Source organism: Leopardus geoffroyi, chromosome C1 (genome assembly GCF_018350155.1).
Source record: "Leopardus geoffroyi isolate Oge1 chromosome C1, O.geoffroyi_Oge1_pat1.0, whole genome shotgun sequence".
Taxonomy (NCBI): domain Eukaryota; kingdom Metazoa; phylum Chordata; class Mammalia; order Carnivora; family Felidae; genus Leopardus; species Leopardus geoffroyi.
Window position 1 is genome coordinate 167,414,893 of NC_059328.1, and position 20,150 is coordinate 167,435,042.

Consider the following 20,150-nt stretch of genomic DNA (forward strand, 5'->3'; position numbering starts at 1 on the left):
TAGTAAGGAGATAAAATCAGGTTAAAATATGCAATACTGTTTCCAGATGATGATATGTTATCATGTATTTAATACGAGATTTAATACATTAATAGAAGCATTTAAATTAATCCAATAAACTGTGGATATCTAAGAAATAAACTATCCTATACCATTTATTATACCACTTACAAAAAAACAAGAGACACCAGCAACTCAGATGAGATATTTTCAAAATTTTACCAATATTAATAACTTCTTGGTAATAAAAATCAATGCCTTTGATACAACATATTCAGCAAAAAATTTTCATATGGCCTTAAAATTAGCTAAGCACACTAAAGTGACAAGCACAAATGAGTAAGTCTGGCAATCAAAAAATTATACACTTTCAATTTTCTGTAACATTTCTTTGATTATATATTAACAAAACATGGCCTCCAATGGAGTAAAATTCAGGATAACATAAACTTAAAATTGATGTGTTAAGGTGATAATCTTTTAATGCTAAACTTTAAAAGATTTTAAGTATAAATTAGAGAATGACCTAAGAGATCACTGTGGCACCAAATAAAATTCCAATGAAGATATACAAGAATATAAAATAAAATACACGTAGGAGAGAAAGATATTCAAATGGCAGTGTTAATGCAAAAATGATACATGGAAATTCTAATCTACCCCCAAAAAAGATGTGCTAAGAAAAATGTGTTTAATGTGTCCAGCTAGAAAGAACACCATTCACACTCTAACAATAACGAAAGCCAGATAATCTATAAAATTGTAACTTTTGTAGAACTTCTCAAAGAGCCAAGGTCACAGAGAAACCAACTAGCCTGAAAACGAAGAAAATACAGCACCATAGAATGGTGGAAAGGGAGCCTACAAAGTGCCATGAGCAAAGTTTTGGGGGATTATGGAACTCTTCTATATCTTGACTGTGGTGAAGGATTTATAACTATATGTATCTGTCAAATCTCCGTAGGCTAAAAGGGGTGAATTTTACTACATGTGCATTATTCCTCAATAAAGCTAACTTTTTTAAAAAGTAAAAAAAGTGAAAAACAACATAAGAACTTGTGGACAAACTACTAGAAAAAGAAAGAAGGAAACGAAAAATTTAGAAATATACCCAATATGCAAGTGGGGTACATCCACACCATGTATGAAGTTATAATATAAACACTAAATGAGGGGAAATTTACCCAAACTGCTAACTGCTTGGTTAAAAGGTGGGGGAAGATAATCTTAGTAAGGTAACAAAACCATGGTATCAAAACTTCATAAAACTATCAGAGAAAAATTGATTCTACCATAATTAGACTTTATTAAAAAATTGGTATTGAAAACAATGTATTAAGTGCAAACTAAGAGCCTTAAATGTTTATATTAGCAAAAAGAAAGGGTGATGAATAATGAGCTAAGTAACCTATCAAAGAAGTTGGGGACAGGGGGGTAGTGGGGGAACAAAAGAAAAAATTCAAAGATAATAGAAAGAAGAAGGTAAAAAATAAGCAATTAATAAAGCCAAAAGTTGTTCCTTGAAAAAACTAAAATAAAATCAACCAATTTCTGAGAGGACAAAGCAGTAAGAAAAGCACAAATATGTAGCAATACAAGTGAAAAGAGCACAGCTACATTGGCAGCAGTGGTTTAAAAAATAGTAGGACACAGAACAATCTTGTGTCAATAAGTATGCAAGGTTACAAGAAATGGACAAATTCCTATAAAAAATAATGTATCACAATTGACATAAGAAAAAAAAAACACCTATAACCAATGAAGTGAATCACTAGACCCCATTTTCAGGAATCATACCATTAGTGGTAATTTTAGTATTGCTATTCTAAGATCACTTGATAAGGAAGAAAGCGAATGATTAATATAAGACATTCTAAATTCTCCCATTCCTGAGGTCCTTGAGAAAGCAGAATTCTTGAGAAGGAAGACACAACAAGGAAAAAGTTCCCCTTATGCTCTTCAATTTGAATTAGAAGTATCAATTTAAACTCATGATATCTTTCAACTTAAATAAAAACACACACACAGTTTTTCTAGTTCTAACCATTAACAGGTTTAGAAATAATGACCAGTTCTGTAGAACTGCACACCTCTAGTATCCAGACTGTTACCTACAAATACCATTTCCCTCTAAAGGGAATCAAGGCTCTTTGAAAAAAAGGCCAATTCCAGGTCTTAGGGCTAGAAACACACATGATGAGCTTAGAATATCTTCTCATCCAGATATCAAGAATGGTATCAAAGACTACTAGGACTGTGCCAAAGGTCTTGAAAAGGTTTCCACTGGCCAAAATTGTAACAATTTGCATGTCAATAAAATTAACAAGTGCTATATTTTGAAACATTAAGTATGTTTAATCCAATGAGCTCATACTGATACAAAAGAAATGACAATCATTGGACTACAATGGGGAACAAATTTACTGAAAACCAGCAAACAAAGGGAAACAGGCATTTCTCTCAACTTTCATATATAAACCATACCACTGGGTAAACAAATAATCAATGAAAGTAAGCTTCTCATTACAGAAGTATTCTAGCTAATAAATGAAGAAAGAATAATAGAACTAGATCATTTTAAATTTTTAATAAATCCACACATTAAACATAAATGGCTGCTAACATCACAAAAAAAGAAGACAACTATTATGAGTTTCATGATCAAGGAACACATCACCACCAATGAACAGCCTTGGAAAAAGAAAACATGAATCTAATCAATTCTCTAAATCCAACTATCAATTTATGGAAATATAGAGAATCAAAAAGGCAGAAGAATATGTTAAACTACACCATGCAGATGCTTGCTGCCATGAAAAACTACAGGAAAAACAACAATCTGGTCTCTTTAAGAGACATAAGAGAAATAAAAATTGATATTAAACAGCTTTATTTAATGAATACAGAATCCCACAACCAATAATAAGAGAAGTACATATTCTTTTCAAGAAGCATTTAATATTTAAAAACTTAACTGTGTATGAAGCCATTAAAAAAAAAAAAAGCCTTGGTATATTTCAAAGGAACTGATAATATTCTTTCACCACAATGAAAAAAGTTAGAAATCAATAATCAATCAAATCAGATTTTAAGACTGTATCTACTTGGAAAGGGATCTCAATCAATCACAATAAGCTGCCACTCTTTGGATCCTGATTCAAATCAATGAGTCAAATAATCCATGCACATCCATGATTTATATATAAATTTATAAACAAATTTTAAAGTGAGATATATAATTCATATATATTTTTTATATAACTAAATCCTTTTATAACATTTATTAAGTAATTATAAATTTAAAACCAACTGGCTCTTTGATATTAAGGAATTGCTTCTTTTAAGGTAGAATAATGGTATTAGGTTATATTTTTTTAAAAAGACCTTTATGTTTTAGAGACATATAGTAAAATATTTACAAAAAAATTCAAATGTCCTCCGTTTCCTTCACTACAATATCTCCAGTCTTCCTTGACAGAAGTGGATTAAGGTAAGGAGGGGGCAGGATGGACCATGGAATGATGACTGCTAGAACTGGGTATAGGAATTCATGGAGTTAAGTATAATATTTTGTGTATTTTTTATGTGTTCATAATTTTTATAATAAAAATACTAAAAGCCCAAAATAAATATAAATCTCTCTTTTAAAAGAATCTTTCCAGAAAGAAAATGCCCCACCAATTTATGAGTGAGTTTTAAAAATCAAAGAACAGATCATTTTGATCTTAAACAAATGCTTCCAGAGAACAGTCCCAACTCATTTCATGACACTGGCATAACACTGATACCCAAGGACAATGTGGGAAAAGAAAAGACCACAAGGACTTGAAAATATCAAGTATTAGCCAATATCAAGCAAGGCTGTGGAAGAGTAAAAATTCTTATACACTGCAACTGGATATGTAAATTAGAATGCCTCTTTGGGAAGCAATTTGGCATTATCTTAAAAATTTGAACATTTCTATAACCTAGGTCTGGTGAATCTGCAAAAAGAGAAAACCTTATACATGTTTCACCAGGAGACATATACAAAAATTTTTGTAGCATATCATTCATAATGGCAAAAGAATGAAACAACCCAAATGTCCATCAACAGGAGAATAACATAGCAGAATAACATAGAATGACATTCACCAGTGAGAATGAATCAACTACATCCACTGCAAGAGTATGCATGTATCTTATATATATAATGATGAATGAGAAAAAGCAGGTCAGTGAACATTAAAATCATACCATTTTTAAAAGCTCAAAAATAAGTGAAACTAAATACAATATTTAGTAACAAATAATATCTTTAAATGGCAATTCTACAGATACAAATATAAAAGAATAATAAAAGGTAAACATTCCCTATTTTCTTCTTAAGATTTTGTCTTTCACATCTAAATTAACACACACACACACACACACACACACACACACACACACAGAATGAGAATATGAACAAAGGATGGATAAATACAAATAAGTTACCTTTATTTCAAAGAATGGAGATTTGGGTTCTTGGGATGGGCTGTGGGTAACCAAGTGTTTATTTCAGTATTAAGCTTCATATATACCTACATGTTTTTAAAAAGAATATGTAGCAAATACTGTATTTAAAAACTAAACACAGAATCAAGAGAAGAAGGGAACAACTATCAGTAGCTGACTGAAGAAAAAGCTAACTTCTCAGGCAGCAAGCAGGGAGGTTACAGGGAGAACAAAGGGAAATCTAGAGATGGTAATAGTAAGAAAGCTGAGGGGGTTTATATGCCTTTTCCTCCATTTAAAAAGTAAAAGAAGGGTGCCTGGGTGGCTCAGTCAGTTAAGTGTCCCACTCTTGATTTTGGCCTGGGTCATGATCTCAAGGTTTTGAAATCGAGCCCCGCATCAGGCTCTGCACGGAGGATTTTCTCTCCCTCTACCTCTCTCCCCTGCTGGGATGAGTGTGTGTGTGTGCATGTGCGCGTGCTGTCTCCCTCTCTAAAACATAAACAAACATTTTCTAAAAAGTAAAAGATATAGAACACCAAATTACATTTTTGGTTAGTTTAACAGCAGCAAACTATATTATATCCATCCGTTTTAAATGGCAATTAATGCGATCTCTCTTGCACAAGTTTAGCATATCTCAATTTCACAGTCTTCCTGTTTAGGTAATAATGAAAGCTAACTTAAATATCTATTAAAATTTTTTAATGTTTATTTATATTTAAGAGAGAGCGCGCGCAAGTGGCGGGGGGGCAAAGAGACAGGGAGACAAAGAAATTGAAGCAGGGGGTGCCTGGGTGGCTCAGTCGGGCGTGTGACTTCAGCTCAGGTCATGATCTTGCGGTTCACGAGTTTAAGCCCCACGTCGGGCTCTGTGCTGATAGCTCAGAGCCTGGAGCCTGCTTCAGATTCTGTGTCTCCCTCTACCTCTCTGCCCCTACCCCACTTGTGCTCTGTCTCTCTCTCTCAAAAATAAATAAAAACATTAAAAAATTAAAAGTTAAAGAAAAGAAAAGAAAAGAAAAATTGAAGCAGGCTCCAGGCTCCAAACCATTCCCACAGAGCCTGACGTGGGGCTTGAACTCAGACTGTGAGATCATGACCTGAGCTGAAGTCAGACGCCTAACTGACTGAGCCACCCAGACACCCCAAAACAAACATCTTAAAGAATTTTTTAAAAATAAAATAAACATCTCAGAATAAAAAGAACACAAAATTTTTTCTCTTATTGAAAAATCTGTCACAGAGGGCTTTATTTTATTCTCTTGTTCTAACGCAGCTTCTTTAAACTAGAGGACAGGCATGACGCTGAACAGTAAATGTTAAGTGGCGTTCAGGCCACAAGAACCATCTCATCTTCCAGCAAGTTCTTCTGGGATCAAGACAGATATCTCCACAAGAGCAAGAGTAAACACAGTCAGCTCCCACGGAGGGCCTTTTCCTTTGTCCAAAGTGCCTAGCAATCTATTAACTAGATATACACTAACAGTGAAAAAGAAATACGTATTTACTCCAGGAAGAAATACTGCTTGCTAAATTAAGCACCAATTCACATCTGAAAAGACACCTGAACAGAAACGAATGTAAAATGTAATGAATAGTCTCTCTGCTCTTCTACTGTGCCTCACCTGACACAATATTCTATTTGAACATTGAAAAAATGTCTACTGAAAAATCCCTTTCATGTCCCTCTTTATATTATAATTTAACTTTTAATGATGTTATTCATTTGTTCAACATTCATTATTTAAAAGAGTTAAACTGATTAGAAGTATTATTTATTAGAAGCTATGTGTTCTAGTGCTGGGAATACAAGGATGGGTAAGATATGTTTCTACAAAGGAAATGAGCTTTTTATTTCTGTAATATTCTACAGAGTTGTTTTCATAAAAAGAAGTAGATTAAAGTTTTCTGATTTATTTCTACAGCCTTTGTTAAAAATACTCTAAATAAATCTAAATATTGTTGCAATAGCACAGAGGGAACAAGGTTTTACTAGAATATCCCAAATGATTTCCAAATACCTTTCTTAGGTTAAACACCATCATAATAATTTAATTGTAAGGATACCGAGCTAGGAACCAATCACTCCAGGTTTGTGCCTTAGCTCTGTCACAAATTCACTGACTTTGTAGAAGTAGCCTAAAGGAACTCACTCCAGGCTATTTTTCCAATCTGCCAAAGAAGGCAGTTGCATTAAACTATCTATGTCTCTTTAAGCTCATAAGAGGACATATTCTAATAAGCTGTCATGCTGTACATTTAATTTGGGCCATTCTTCTCTAATACATGACCTATCTTGCCCAATGAAGAGTATTTGTCACTTTCTACACACACTGGTTAGCCTCACTAAAAAAAATAATAATAATAAAAGTTAACATAAATTATATTATAAAAAGTGTAGAAATATATATTTGTAGTATCTAAATACATTAAAATCACTGGTAACAGACTTCAAGTTTAATAAGCCAAAGGGAAAATGTGAAATTACCTAGTTATGCAGAGCAAAAGCTGTACTTGCATCTGAATATTTCTCGTAAAAAAACTTTTTTCCTAAAACCAACATAAATGCAAATAGTGCAGAGTCACTGTCTTTTATCACATAAAATATATTTAAGAAAATACTATCTGTTAGGAAACATAACTTTTGAAGAAAAAAGTTACCTAAGATTATTGTTATGATATTTACACTTATGCAAAATAGACATAAACAAGAACATATCACAATTATAGACCTGCATAAGACTCATTTTCTCTATTATTAGAAAATATTTTATAGAATCTATATTCTTATAAAACTCACTGATGGCTGTTCAAAGTGAAAATAGATCTGCCATGTAGATACACAGAAATGTATCAATACCAAAGGTATCTCAAAGCTAAATTATGTCTATGGAGAAAAACAATAGCTTTAAGAATCAGAAGACTGAAAATCACAACCATTTAAAATTAACAACTTAAGGAACTATCTACTGTGATGAAGCATCAGTTTGTACTTCAATAATTTCATCTTTACTTAAGAGGGGGACTGAGGACAAGGAGAAGTGCAGAAGAAGCTGGCAAAACACCAATAACTGATTCTATTTTATTAGATAATGTTCAAAAAGAATGAAGGAAAAAAAAATTAAGAAGGGTTCACAACAGTAGGAAAGAATCTTACTGTATGAAAAACCAAATATCTAAGTATCACCCCTCTGAAGTGAGTCAGGAGAAGCATCCATAAAAGAAAAGAGAAAGCCTCCTTCCAGTCCACAGCAAAAGTACATTCTGTTTACAAAGGTAAGTTGTCCAATTACCTTTGGAAAATGACACCATTTGCCAGAACGCAGCATATAAATTACAACTGCTTCTAAGATGACAAACCAAGCTACAATGAACCAATGATTCTACTCCACTCCAGTGCCAGCATCACAGAGAAACAGGATTTCACAAAAAGAGCAAATTCAAATGCACAAGCAAAGGAAATATGGTAAGAAACCGTATTTTTCTGGGGGTGGAAGGGCAAGGATTTAGGCCTGAAGTAAAACTGGAGTGCTAAGAAAGTAAACTATGCAGACAAGGAGATTTCTGGAAGTTGGAAGTTGGAAAAGCACAGAAACAGATTAGAAAGTAAATAATCTAGGGGCGCCTGGGTGGCGCAGTCGGTTAAGCGTCCGACTTCAGCCAGGTCACGATCTCGCGGTCCGTGAGTTCGAGCCCTGCGTCAGGCTCTGGGCTGATGGCTCAGAGCCTGGAGCCTGTTTCCGATTCTGTGTCTCCCTCTCTCTCTGCCCCTCCCCTGTTCATGCTCTGTCTCTCTCTGTCCCAAAAATAAATAAACGTTGGAAAAAAAATTTAAAAAAAAAAAAAAAAAAAGAAACTAAATAATCTACATTTCAAAAAACCAAAGAGAGAGAACTAACACGTATCACAGTCAATGTGGTGAAACAAATCTGGAATCTCACACTAGGTGATTTTTTTTTAATTTTCTTTAATGTTTATTTATTTTTGAGAGAAAGACAGAGAGAGCAAGTAGGGGAGGGGCAAAGAGAAGGGGAGACACAGAATCAGAAGCAGGCTCCAGGCTCTGAGCTGTCAGCACAGAGCCTGATGCTGGGCTGGAACCCACAAACCATGAGATCATGACCTGAGCTGAAGTTGACACCCAACCGACTGAGCCACCCAGGTGCCCCTAGGTGATTTTTCTCTAAGCTATTCATTACAGCTTCTCAAGTTAGAAAATACTGGTAAGATTTCCTATATTTCTGTTAACAGTTCTGAAAGAGACCACTAATACAACAAACTTTCATAAAACATTTAAATATGAAGCAGTGAAAAGTCAGGGCTATTTTATCTCACAAGAAATGTTTTATTTCCCCTCAAAGAGGGGGAAACACACACCCAAAAGCAATCATCCCCAAAATTAAAAACAAAATTAGAAAATAAAGGTCCAAAATATCACATTTAGGTCATGCATATTATGTCTAATACCTTTACCCCAGGATTCTTCATATAAAAACACACAAATAATGCCATAATTGCTAAGAAGTCTAAGGAAATATTTTCCAAAACTGCAGAAAAAGGTGTGAAAATCTTTAACTACTTAATAAGAAATAACACTGCAAATTAGAGCAGAATTATTAAAAAGTTCAAAAAGACACAAATAGGTAGGTATCAGTGCATTAGAATATTAAGCATACTAGCCAGTTCTTTATCTCCTGTAGAACTTTCTTTCAAATATTTACTGACAATGTCACCTATTCTAATCAAGAGATTGTTAGAAAAACTACATTTGAGCAGAAAAGCAAACCTCCTTAAAAATCAAACAATTCCTTACCTTGGAGAAAGAAGATAATACCATAAACTCAAGATTTCATTTCTCAAAAAAACATTTAAAATAATACATTTTCCTAAAGAATGTCTTTAGACTGACTCACTGGCAATACTTCTCCCCAAAATTCTGACAATCTCAAGAACACTCTCCATAACATTCTATAGTATTTTATCATTTTTCCCAGAGCATAACAGAGAAGTAGTATACAATGAGCTTGTTTTAAGAAAGGATTTACTAAATTGTTAATATTATAAAATACTGAATTAAAGGGAACTTCATTAAACCATCAAATAACATGATATACACCAAATAGATCAATTTTGACTTTTCCCATCTAACAAATGGTATGATCTTTAATTTTAAAACAGTTATGTAAGATGCAGAGTGAGCTATTATAAACCATTTACAAAATTATCTATTTTTATGTTCAATTTTAAGACTATATATAAATTATGATGAAAATGGTTCTATACCTTCAAAAACAGAAGGGGAAATTATTTTCATAACCTAATCTTTGAAATTTTAACTTTTATACTTTAAAAAAATTGACTGGTTTATTTTTATAATTTTTACATTTCCTTTTAAGCAACTATAAGTGAGAAAAGGTTTGTAAGCCTAGCCTGACAACTCTTTGAAAGGGTAGAAAGTCTTTTACTGTTCATAAATGAAAGTTCAAATTTGATTTAATTACAACATATGCTTCCTTTTTTACCATAATTTTTGAGTACCAGATATATCATCATATGCTAACTAATAATTTTGATGAAATGTGATTCATGTGTCAGAAAATCTATCTCAATCCTAGGAATGGGCAGAAGATATTACCGTTCTTTCAAGCAATGCTGGGTCTGTACCTTTGATTGACTTCCTATAGACTAGTCAGAGACAGGTTAATTTGTAGATATTGTTCAGAAAAAATGCAAACAGCTTATGATCAGTGAAACTGATCAGTTTTGGTCTAGTGAAATAAAGCATAACCTCAAATTTAGAATTTATGGATCTAAAGGACATTGAGCAGTTTTGCATCTAACTTGGCAATCTTATCTGTCTGTAAAAATCCTAAATTCCTCAAAAACTCTTAACCACACCTTACAAATTACTGATAACCTCATTAGACAATGATTTACCTATGTATGATTTGTGTTTATGTTATATTTGCAGGAGTGTCATGTTTTTACTTTTATGAAAATCATTCTTTTAACATATGCTTGATCTACTCAGGATTATGGTAGAGATCATATTCTGATTTTTGTCTAACTGCTAAATAATTCTAAATTATTTTCAACTATTCATCTCCATGAATAATATGTATAGATACCATTAAATTCCTGAAGAAAAGATTAATCAGTTACATTCAAAGTAGCTATCATTTTAAGCAGGAATCTAAACTTCAGATCTACCTCCAAAGAAGTGTGAAACCTAGAAAACAAGCACAAAGGGAGCCAGAATAAAACAATGGAACTGCAAAAAGTTAGATAAAAAAGATCACTACCCTACATAAGTTTTTCAAACTTTTGCCAAGTCCATTAAAAGGAAATAAAAATCATAAAAATGTTTAAAGGTAAATACTACTTGAAAAAGTAAAAGGTTAAAGTAAGACAAATTAAATAACTACACCACAATACTTAATTAACTAGCACATACGACTGCTCAACAAGTTTGAAGAGAAAGATATTTGGCCATATTGTCTTTAATCAAAACATTTGTGAAGGTTTTCTTTAGTATAGAAATTTACTTATAAAAAGATTCAGAACTTGTTTCTCCTTTATTCTCCCTAGAACATTCATTCTTTCCTAATAAAACATTCCCAAAAAAACCTAACACAGAACCTCTCACTCTGCAGGCACTCACATTTCATTTTTTATTTTACTTAATGGTAAAAATGTGTGTGGAAGATATGAATTAAAAATGTGTCTTTGCGGATTTACTACAGATTCATGTGTGTATATATGTGTGTGTGTATATGTATATGTATGTGTATATATATATATATATATACATATATATATGTATATATATATATATATATATATAATTTCAACGTGTATGTCTGCTTGTATCTGTTAGCTGGGGAGTATTTTTTCAGTAAGGGAAAACTGCTTTCTGCAAAAACTAGAAAGAAGTCATAATACACGGAGCCAGAAGTGCTCCCAACAGAACGTGAAGGAAGTCTCTGGTCCTGGATCCTAGCATTAGTATGGCCTCAAAAAAAGAAAAAGGAAAAAACAGAATCAGATGCAGTATTAAGAGGAGATAAGAGAAGAAAACAATTTATAATGGTGGCTGATTAACATTGCCAGTAAATAACTTTTACTCTCATGAATAACAATAAAGAATAAGGTAAAGATCCTTTGTGATTATTAGTCTCCCAATTTGAGGATAAGGTTAATGCCATACTACTTCAATTTTATCTTGTCATTTAATAGACTACAGATACTATCATCTAACCAGCAAAAGCTATCAAAGCCACCAGGTAGAATGCTGCTGAAGGACAAAAAGTACATGAATATCTGAACTGCTAAAAGGGAAACTGAACAGGTAGGTACCTATTTCAGAGATAGGACAATACATAAGGAAATATTTAGGTGAGCAATGAGAGCTGAATATTCAATAGCTGATGAAAAACATCAGAGAAGTAAACAGGAAGAAAGTCATCTAGAAGAAAAATTTAGGAATGATGATGAGCAAGGAAATGTGAAATCATGTGGGAAAAACTAGCTGCCATTAAAACAACAAGTAGAACGTGTTTATTTGATGAATGTTGTTGACAGATGGTAATAAATAAACTTTTCTTATAGATTATTCTATAAAGTAAAACATACTGTTGCTTATAGGAATGCTGTACTTATAACAAAGTTGTACTTTAAAAATATTTAGTATATATCCAAAAACACAACCTTAATTACAACAGCCCAAATGATCCAAATAACATCAAGGAAAGTAATTTTTGATTAAACGAGAATCTATGTTGAATTTAATTATATATAGCTCTAAGTATCATATAATGGCTGTGTTGAACTGCCGCTTAAAGTTGAATGTGCTTGGCAGTACATTACCCAGCATTTGAAATTACTCTCATCTCATTAAGATATTAGGCTTTTTAATAAGTGCCTAGTGCTTATTTACTCAGGAAAATATCCTAGCTAAATCTCTTCAATGACTGAAAGAAAACAATATAGTGATATAAAAACTTTCATAGTTGGGTTTTAAACATCAATCTATGACACCAGATCTAAGCAGAGAGGAACTCTGTTTTCTACTTTATTTCCAAGATGCAATGTGTTTAGTCACTATGAACTCATATAGCATGAGACTCAACTAGGCACAGCATTTCTGAGCAGATGCCTATGCTTAAGCAGGATGTGACAGACTCTTCACAAAAGGGATCTTCTCTCCTATTCCGTGTTCGCAGCTTTAGTTTCTAAACCACTGGCCTCTGCTCACTTTCTCTCAGAGCAACATTTCCTGCACAACTGGCATGAACAGCAAACCTCCCTGCCTGTCAGAAGTACTCACTCATCATGGCAACATTCAGGCAACCTTTACTCTCTTCCCTCACTACACTTTTATTTCTCCTCCCTCAGATGAAGTTTCTCATTCAACTATCAGGGTAACACCTTTTCTAACGGTGTTAGAAGGCAGCCTTCCCCTACAGTGCCGGCACATCTTTCCACTAAGTCCACATTCACAGTCAAGTCAACCGATGACAAAAGTACGCAAGATAAAATGGGGGTGGGGGGGGGGGTTCGACTCCATCTGCATAGGATGTAGAAAGCTGAGATGAACAATACTCCAACCCTCAGAACACCACCACCAGCACCACCACCACCAAAATAATGCAAGTTAATCTGCAAAATGACAACTTTTCTTCAACACACAAGAGTTACCAGGAAAACCAATTAACCTGAAAAACAGGAATAGGTTAGCACTTTCAAGAAAAGATGGGACTAGAACACTTGCTTTCCTGAGGAAAATGCCAGAAATGATACAAGCCAGGTAAGGATTAAGCTACCATTTTTAACAGATCGCTAAGGGCCAAATGTGACCCAATGTGAAAATACAAAACCTCTGGAAAGTACAGACACACGAAGAATTCAATCTCACTTGCAGGCTCTTCTACACAGACCTCCTGGGAATCATGAGAAAGATAAGGATAGTTAAGATAAGAAACTTCAGGGGCACCTAGGTGGCTCAGTTGGTTAAGCATCTTACTCTTAATGCATCTCACTCAAGTCATGATCTCATGGTTGTGAGATCAAGCCCCACGCCAGGCTCTGTGTTGAACGTGGACCCTACTTAAGATATTCTCTCTCTCTCTCCCTCTCTCCCTCGCCCCTCCCCCCATCTGACCCTCTCTCCCACTTGTATGTGCATGCACTCTCTCTCAAAAAAAAAAAAAAAAAAAAAAAAAAAAAAAGGTAAGAAACTTCAAACAGCCTCTCTCAGATACAGACCTGGGAGATGTGAACAGCAGCCACCACTGAAAAGGCATGAAGATGAGACAGCCCAGATTCTTCAACTCTATCTCCTCTAGAGAACAAAAACCTTTGCATGCTGAGGGAAAGGGAACAGAACCCAGATGACCTTGGAGCACAAATACAGCCCCACTGTAGCTGGAGGAAAGGAAAAGAAAAATCTTCTGGTGGAGGCAAGAATATATGATGAGCCCACACTATCACAGCCCTTCTAAAGCTGGGAAAGAGGGCTCTACTTCCTAGACTCAGTGTCACAAAGCCTGCCTAAGACTGAGACTGAACCAGAATAACAGAAAATGCCCCTCAGACAAACACTGAGTAGCAAGGAACAGCAGTCTTTGGTTGACTATATATTTGGTTGCATCTATAATGCAGAGAGAGATCTTTTCTAAGGCAAGGTACAAAGGAAAGACCTATAGCTGAGGGTGAAATAAACACTGAAAAAAACAGTCTCTGGCAAGCTAGCACCATCTTCAACACAAGGTAGCTCAAGAGGAATTTGAAGCCTGTGGTGCACTAAGGAAAATAAAAGCAACAACAAAAGCCAAAGCCAACTCAACTCCTGGCGCAGCTAACTCTCCTGCCCCACTAAAAACCTAGCGAAAACCAAGATGGGCCCATGAACAGGCACAAATACTATTTACTTCAGTCTTTACTATCCTAAACAACATGTCCAACATGCCACAAAAAATAACAAGGCATGCAAAAGGCAATCAGGAATCAAAGCAAATGACGTAACTAGAGTAAGACAGACCCAGATACTGGAACTATCAGGTAAGGAATTTAAAGTAACTATAATACATGCTAAAGGTTCTCATGGAAAAACTACAAGAAAACAGGCAAGAATAGATGGGGGATTTCAGCAAAAAGAAACTATAACGAAGAATCAAAAAGAAATACTACAAACAAAACACATGGTAACACAGATGAAGTTGAGTTTACAATGAATGACTCATCAATAAACTCAACAAAGCCAAAGAAACAAACAGTAAACCTGAAAATGTTATCAACAGATGGGTGCCTGGATGGCTCAGCTGGTTAAGTGGCTCTCTTTAGCTCAGGTCATGATCTCAGTTTGTGAGTTCAAGCCCCACGTTGGGTTCTGTGCTGACAGCTCAGAGCCTGGAGCCTGCTTCATATTCTATGTCTCCATCTCTCTCTGCCCCTCCCCTGCTCATGCTCTCTCTCTCTCTCTCTCTCAAAAATAAAATAAAAACATTAAAAAAAATTTTTTTTTAAAAAATGACAATGGATCAACAGGAAATACCCAAGGGGGAAAAAAAAAACATGGAAAAATAAAAGAGAACACCAACCCAGAAATTTTCAAATGGTCTAATATACATGCAATTAGAATTCTAGAAGAAGTAGAAAAAGAAAATGGAGCAGATAAAATATCTGAAAAGAAAGTAAGAATTTTCCAAAACTGATGGCAGACATCAAACCAGAGATGCAAGAAGTTCAGGGAACACCAAAGAGAATAAATACTAAATAAAATACATCAAGGCATTACATAATAAAACTGCAGAAAAAACAAAAACTAAATGAAAAATCTTGAAGGTGGCCAATGGGGGAAAAAATATATGGCACACAGGGGACCAAGGATACAAATAACAGAACTCTCCACAGAAGCTATGGAAATAAGTCACTGGTATGATAATGTCCTGAAAGAAACAATGAGACAAAATTCTATAACCACTGAAAATACCTTTCAGAACCATATTAGAAATAATGGTTTTTGTTTGTTTGGTTTTTTCAGGGAAAAAAAAAGGCTGAAAAAATTCAATGATAACAGACCTGCACTGAAAGATACATTAAAGGAAGCCTTTTAGACAGAGGACTATATTAGACAAAAAGATGAATCTCCAAAAAGAAAAGAAGAACACCAGAAACGGCATAAAGATGAAATTCTTTTTTTATTTTAAACTGATGTAAAGAGACTATCTATGGCAAAAATAGTAGCCATCTATTGTGTGTTTACAGAATAGAAGTAAAATGTATGAAAACAAGGGGAGAAAATATTGGATATACAGTGTTTTAGGTAATTTCCACTATATGTTAAGTGGTATATTATTTGCAAGTAATAGTCCATTAATTAAAGATGTATATTATAGGGGCACTTGAGTGGCCCAGTCCGTTAAGTGTCAGACTTCAACTCAGGTCATGATCTTGTGGTTCATGAGTCCGAGCCCTGCTGTGTGCTGACAGCTCAGAGCCTGGAGCCTGCTTCCAATTCTGTGTCTCCTTCTCTCTGCCCCTCCCCTGCTCATGCTCGCTCTCTCTCTCAAAAAGAAATAAACATTAAAAAAAAAAAAAAAGATGTAGACTGTAAACCTAGGGTGTACACACACAAAAAAAATCTAAATAAGAGATATAAACTACAATACGGATAAAATGTTATCATAAAAAATAATCCAAAAAATAGAAAAAGAACCAAAAAATACACAAAACCTAGCAAGATAGATTTTAAACCACCTGGTTTTATGAAATACTAAAATAACAGATTATCAGAATGGATATGAAGCAAGACCTAGGGGCACCTGGGTGCTCAATCAGGCATCTGACTTCGGCTCAGGTCATGATCTCGTATTTCATGGGTTTGAGCACTATCGACAACGGCCAAAGTATGGAGAGAACCCAAATGTCCATCAACAGATGAATGGATAAAGAAGGTGTGGTATATATATACAATGGAGTATTGCTCAGCAATCAAAAAGAATGAAATCTTGCCATCTGCAACAACGTGGATGGAACTAGAGTGTATTATGCTAAGCAAAAGCAGTCAGAGAAAGACAAACATCGTATGACTTCACTCATATGTGGAATTTAAGATACAAAACAGATAAATATAAGGGAAGGGAAACAAAAATAATATAAAAACAGGGAGGGAGCCTCTCTCACCCTGTATTTAAGAGACTCTTAAATACAGAGAACTGAGGGGTTTGTTGCTGGAGGGGTTGTGGGTGGGGGGGATGGGCTAAATGGGCAAGGGTTAAGGAGGACACTTGCTGGGATGAGCAGAGGGTGTTATATGTAGGGGATGAATCACTGGATTCTATCTCTAAAATCATTATTGCACTGTATGCTAACTAACTTGGATATAAACTTAAAAATAATAATTTTAAAAATATGTTAAAACTAGGAAAAAAACGCTAAAAAATACAAAGAGTGATACAAATGAAAACAAGAAAAAATTTGTGGTCTTTGACAAGGAATCATAATCTATTCAACAAGTATGTGAATGTCAGTTATACACTAATCATTGCTTAGGCACTGTGTGAGAACTGCTTGAGCACAGCTTAGTATCCAATGACAAGCAAACAAAATAATATCAGCAAAATGCTATTTTTAAAGATACAACACACTTCTGCTTTTTTATACAGAGTATATTTACCTCAAAGCCAAGTCTATCCTTTTCTTTCCAAAAACAAAAATGTGTTACTTTCTTATCCCAGAATTCATCGGGCTTCACTACACAAACAAGGGACACCTCAGCTGGAACAACATTCTATAAAATACAAAAAATAATAATTATAAATTAGACATGTAAAATGAATAATTTATTAACACCATAAATTACTAAATGTTCATGGTTAGGCTGAATAATTAAGAGACCTTTGGAAAAGAATTAAAATAATAAAGAAATATTGCAAACTTCAAAACATACATGGCAATAAAGAAATACTTGGAAAGACAAGCTGATTCAGAAAAGAGTTCAAATAAACAATGTAATAAAAACAGTACATGTGGGGATGCCTAGATGGCTCAGTCTGTTAAGTGTCCAACTTTGGCTCAGGTCATAAGCTCATGGTTCATGAGTTCAAGCTCAGCATCAGGCTCTACTCTTGACAGTGCAGAGCCTGCTTGGGATTCTCTCTCTCTCCCCCATTCTCTGTCACTCCCCCACAATCTCTCTCTCAAAATAAACAAACTTTAAAAATAAATAAATAAACACCGTACATATGAAATTACTTTTGTGTTTTACTGAATCTTTGTAATAGGTAATGTTCAGATTAAACTACAATATAATTTAAATTAAATAACTATCAAATTTTGTTTTTGTGTTCAAAAAAATTTTGGGGCATAATAAAATCATCTTGGAGAATTTCTTTAAATGATGTAAAATCAATTTTTTCACAAAATAAATTTTTTGCTGGCAATTATACAAAAGAGCCAGGATTCTACTTGATTATTAACTTAAAGAAGAGGATAGGCTAATCTTTGACAAATACAATTTCACATTTACTAGATATGGTTATTCATATTACCTTAAAAAGAATGGAAATTAACATTTACTGAGTCAATAAATATTCCATGTATATTTTATCAGCAAACCCATACAGTCTATCTTTAAAATAGATCTGAGGGCGCCTGGGTAGCTCAGTCAGTTGAGCGTTAAACTTTGGGTCAGGTCATGATCTCTCGGTTCATGAGTTCGAGCCCCATGTCAGGCTCTATGCTAACAGCTCGGAACCTGGAGCCTGTTTCGGATTCTGTGTCTCCTCTCTTTCTGCCCCTCCCCTGCTCATACGCATGCACGAGTGCTCTCTCTCTCTCAATAAATAATGCATCTTAAATCTATCCATTTCTACCACCTGCATTGCTAACATTCCCAAACTAGTCAGCCTTTTAAAATATCCTCTTAACAGGCCTCCCTTCTTCATATTTTCTCATGCTCAGAGTGAAATTCAAACTCCTACCAAGGCCTAGAAAGCCCTCCAAGCTCAGGGCCCCAATGACCCTCAGACCTCACCTCATACCCCTCTCCCCATAGATCACTCCCCTACCACAGCCACATTAAGTTTCCTGCTGTTCCTGCCTCAAGCTTATGCCCTTGATGTTTCCTCAGTCAGGAATGTGTTTTGCCCCGTACACAGAAGAATGCTCCCTCTATTTAAGATTCTACTCAAATATTCCCTTTTCAGACAGACCTTCCCTGACAACCCTATCTAAAGTAGCACCATATGACTCGGTCTCCTTTTACCACTATATTTTTCTTCATAGCATTTATCACTATCTGATGTTACATTACTTAGTAATTTGCCTAATTACTTACTATCTGTAGTAATGTACTACTTTATGTAAGATATCTAATATCTTACTATCATGTCAGTCCTATATCTCCAGCCTTGGATAGTGCCTGGTATATAGAAGACACTCCATAAATAACTTTAAATAAATGAATTCACATTAAATAAAATTGAGAGAATGAGATCTACTTGAATTTCACAGAAGAATAAACAGAGTTTCAAAGAACTAAAGTAACTTGTCCAATATGACAGAGTTGTTCAGTGATGGAGCTTACAGAGAAACCAGATCTGACTCTAAAGTTCTATCACACCATTTCAAATGTTCTAGACCAGGAGTCAGTAAATTCTCTCTCAAGGTGCAGACAGTAAACATTTTAGGCTTTGCAGGCAATATAGTCTCTGTTGCAACTACTTCAATCCTGTCATTATAGTATGAAAGCAGCCATAAACCATATAAATGAATGGGCATAGTTGAGTTCCAACAAAACTTTATTTATGAATTCTAGGGGTCAAATACCATTCAAGACCATAAATGGCAAAACTGAGTAACAATAATAAATTATGGTTATAATTAATTATTATTAAGGAGAAAATAGAAATCTTTCCATTTAAACATGTTATTGGGCATGTCACAAATCTAGTGCCCCCTGCAATTACCAGGCTATGAATTAGTTAAGTAAATTCAACAGTATCAAAGTTATCAGCGAGGCTGGGAAACTTAGGGTAGACTGAGGTTTATTTATATATTGACTTTTGGAAGACTATTATTTCAAAATCACTGAATATTAAAGTTGCGAGAAACAAGAGAAACCAAACTCATTTTCGAGAATATTAGTTACAAAGCCAACACTAAGCTCTGGGATCCCAAACAACTGGTACTCGTACCTTTTGAAATTAAAGCAATGAATGATTTTGTATGTAGAAACTGCTTGACTAGGAGTAAACAAAAGGCCATTGCAACTTCTGAAAATGTTAACTACTAATAAATCCAAAAGTTGTTAAAATACCTATCGGAAAAGAAATCCCAAGAGGGGATTAAATCATCCATTGACTGTTCTTCAAAACTGCCAATGATCAAAGTCCAGTTCAAACAGCAAGCCCCAAACAGGTCATCTGTGACACAGGTGAATGACAGGATGAAAGGAAGAACAACACAAGGTCATAATTAATGGATTTCTCACCTAATAGTTATTTTAACAACTTTTACTGAGAAGAATTCATCTTCACGGGTGGGATATAAAAGTACTCAGAACATATCTGACAGAAAAAGTTATGGGATATCAACCTGTGCTCCCTTAAAAACTGATCCTCTAGAGGCTATATCCTTTCCAACTCGAAGGAGTAATCCTAATGATGAAG

At 34.5% G+C, this 20,150-nt stretch overlaps 1 protein-coding gene across 7 annotated transcripts in view; it reads right to left on the reverse strand.

Annotated features, from left to right (window-relative positions):
- Positions 1 to 20,150, reverse strand: part of SESTD1 (SEC14 and spectrin domain containing 1) — a 157,604-nt gene that overhangs the window by 58,269 nt on the left and 79,185 nt on the right. For all 7 annotated transcript variants that reach the window (XR_006713004.1, XR_006713003.1, XM_045480377.1 and 4 more), the window contains one exon: positions 17,156 to 17,269. Coding sequence is in view for 5 of the 7 variants with exons in the window: in XM_045480377.1 (XP_045336333.1) it covers positions 17,156 to 17,269 (114 nt within the window). In the remaining 2 variants the exon portion in view is untranslated. The remainder of the gene's footprint in view (positions 1 to 17,155; positions 17,270 to 20,150) is intronic.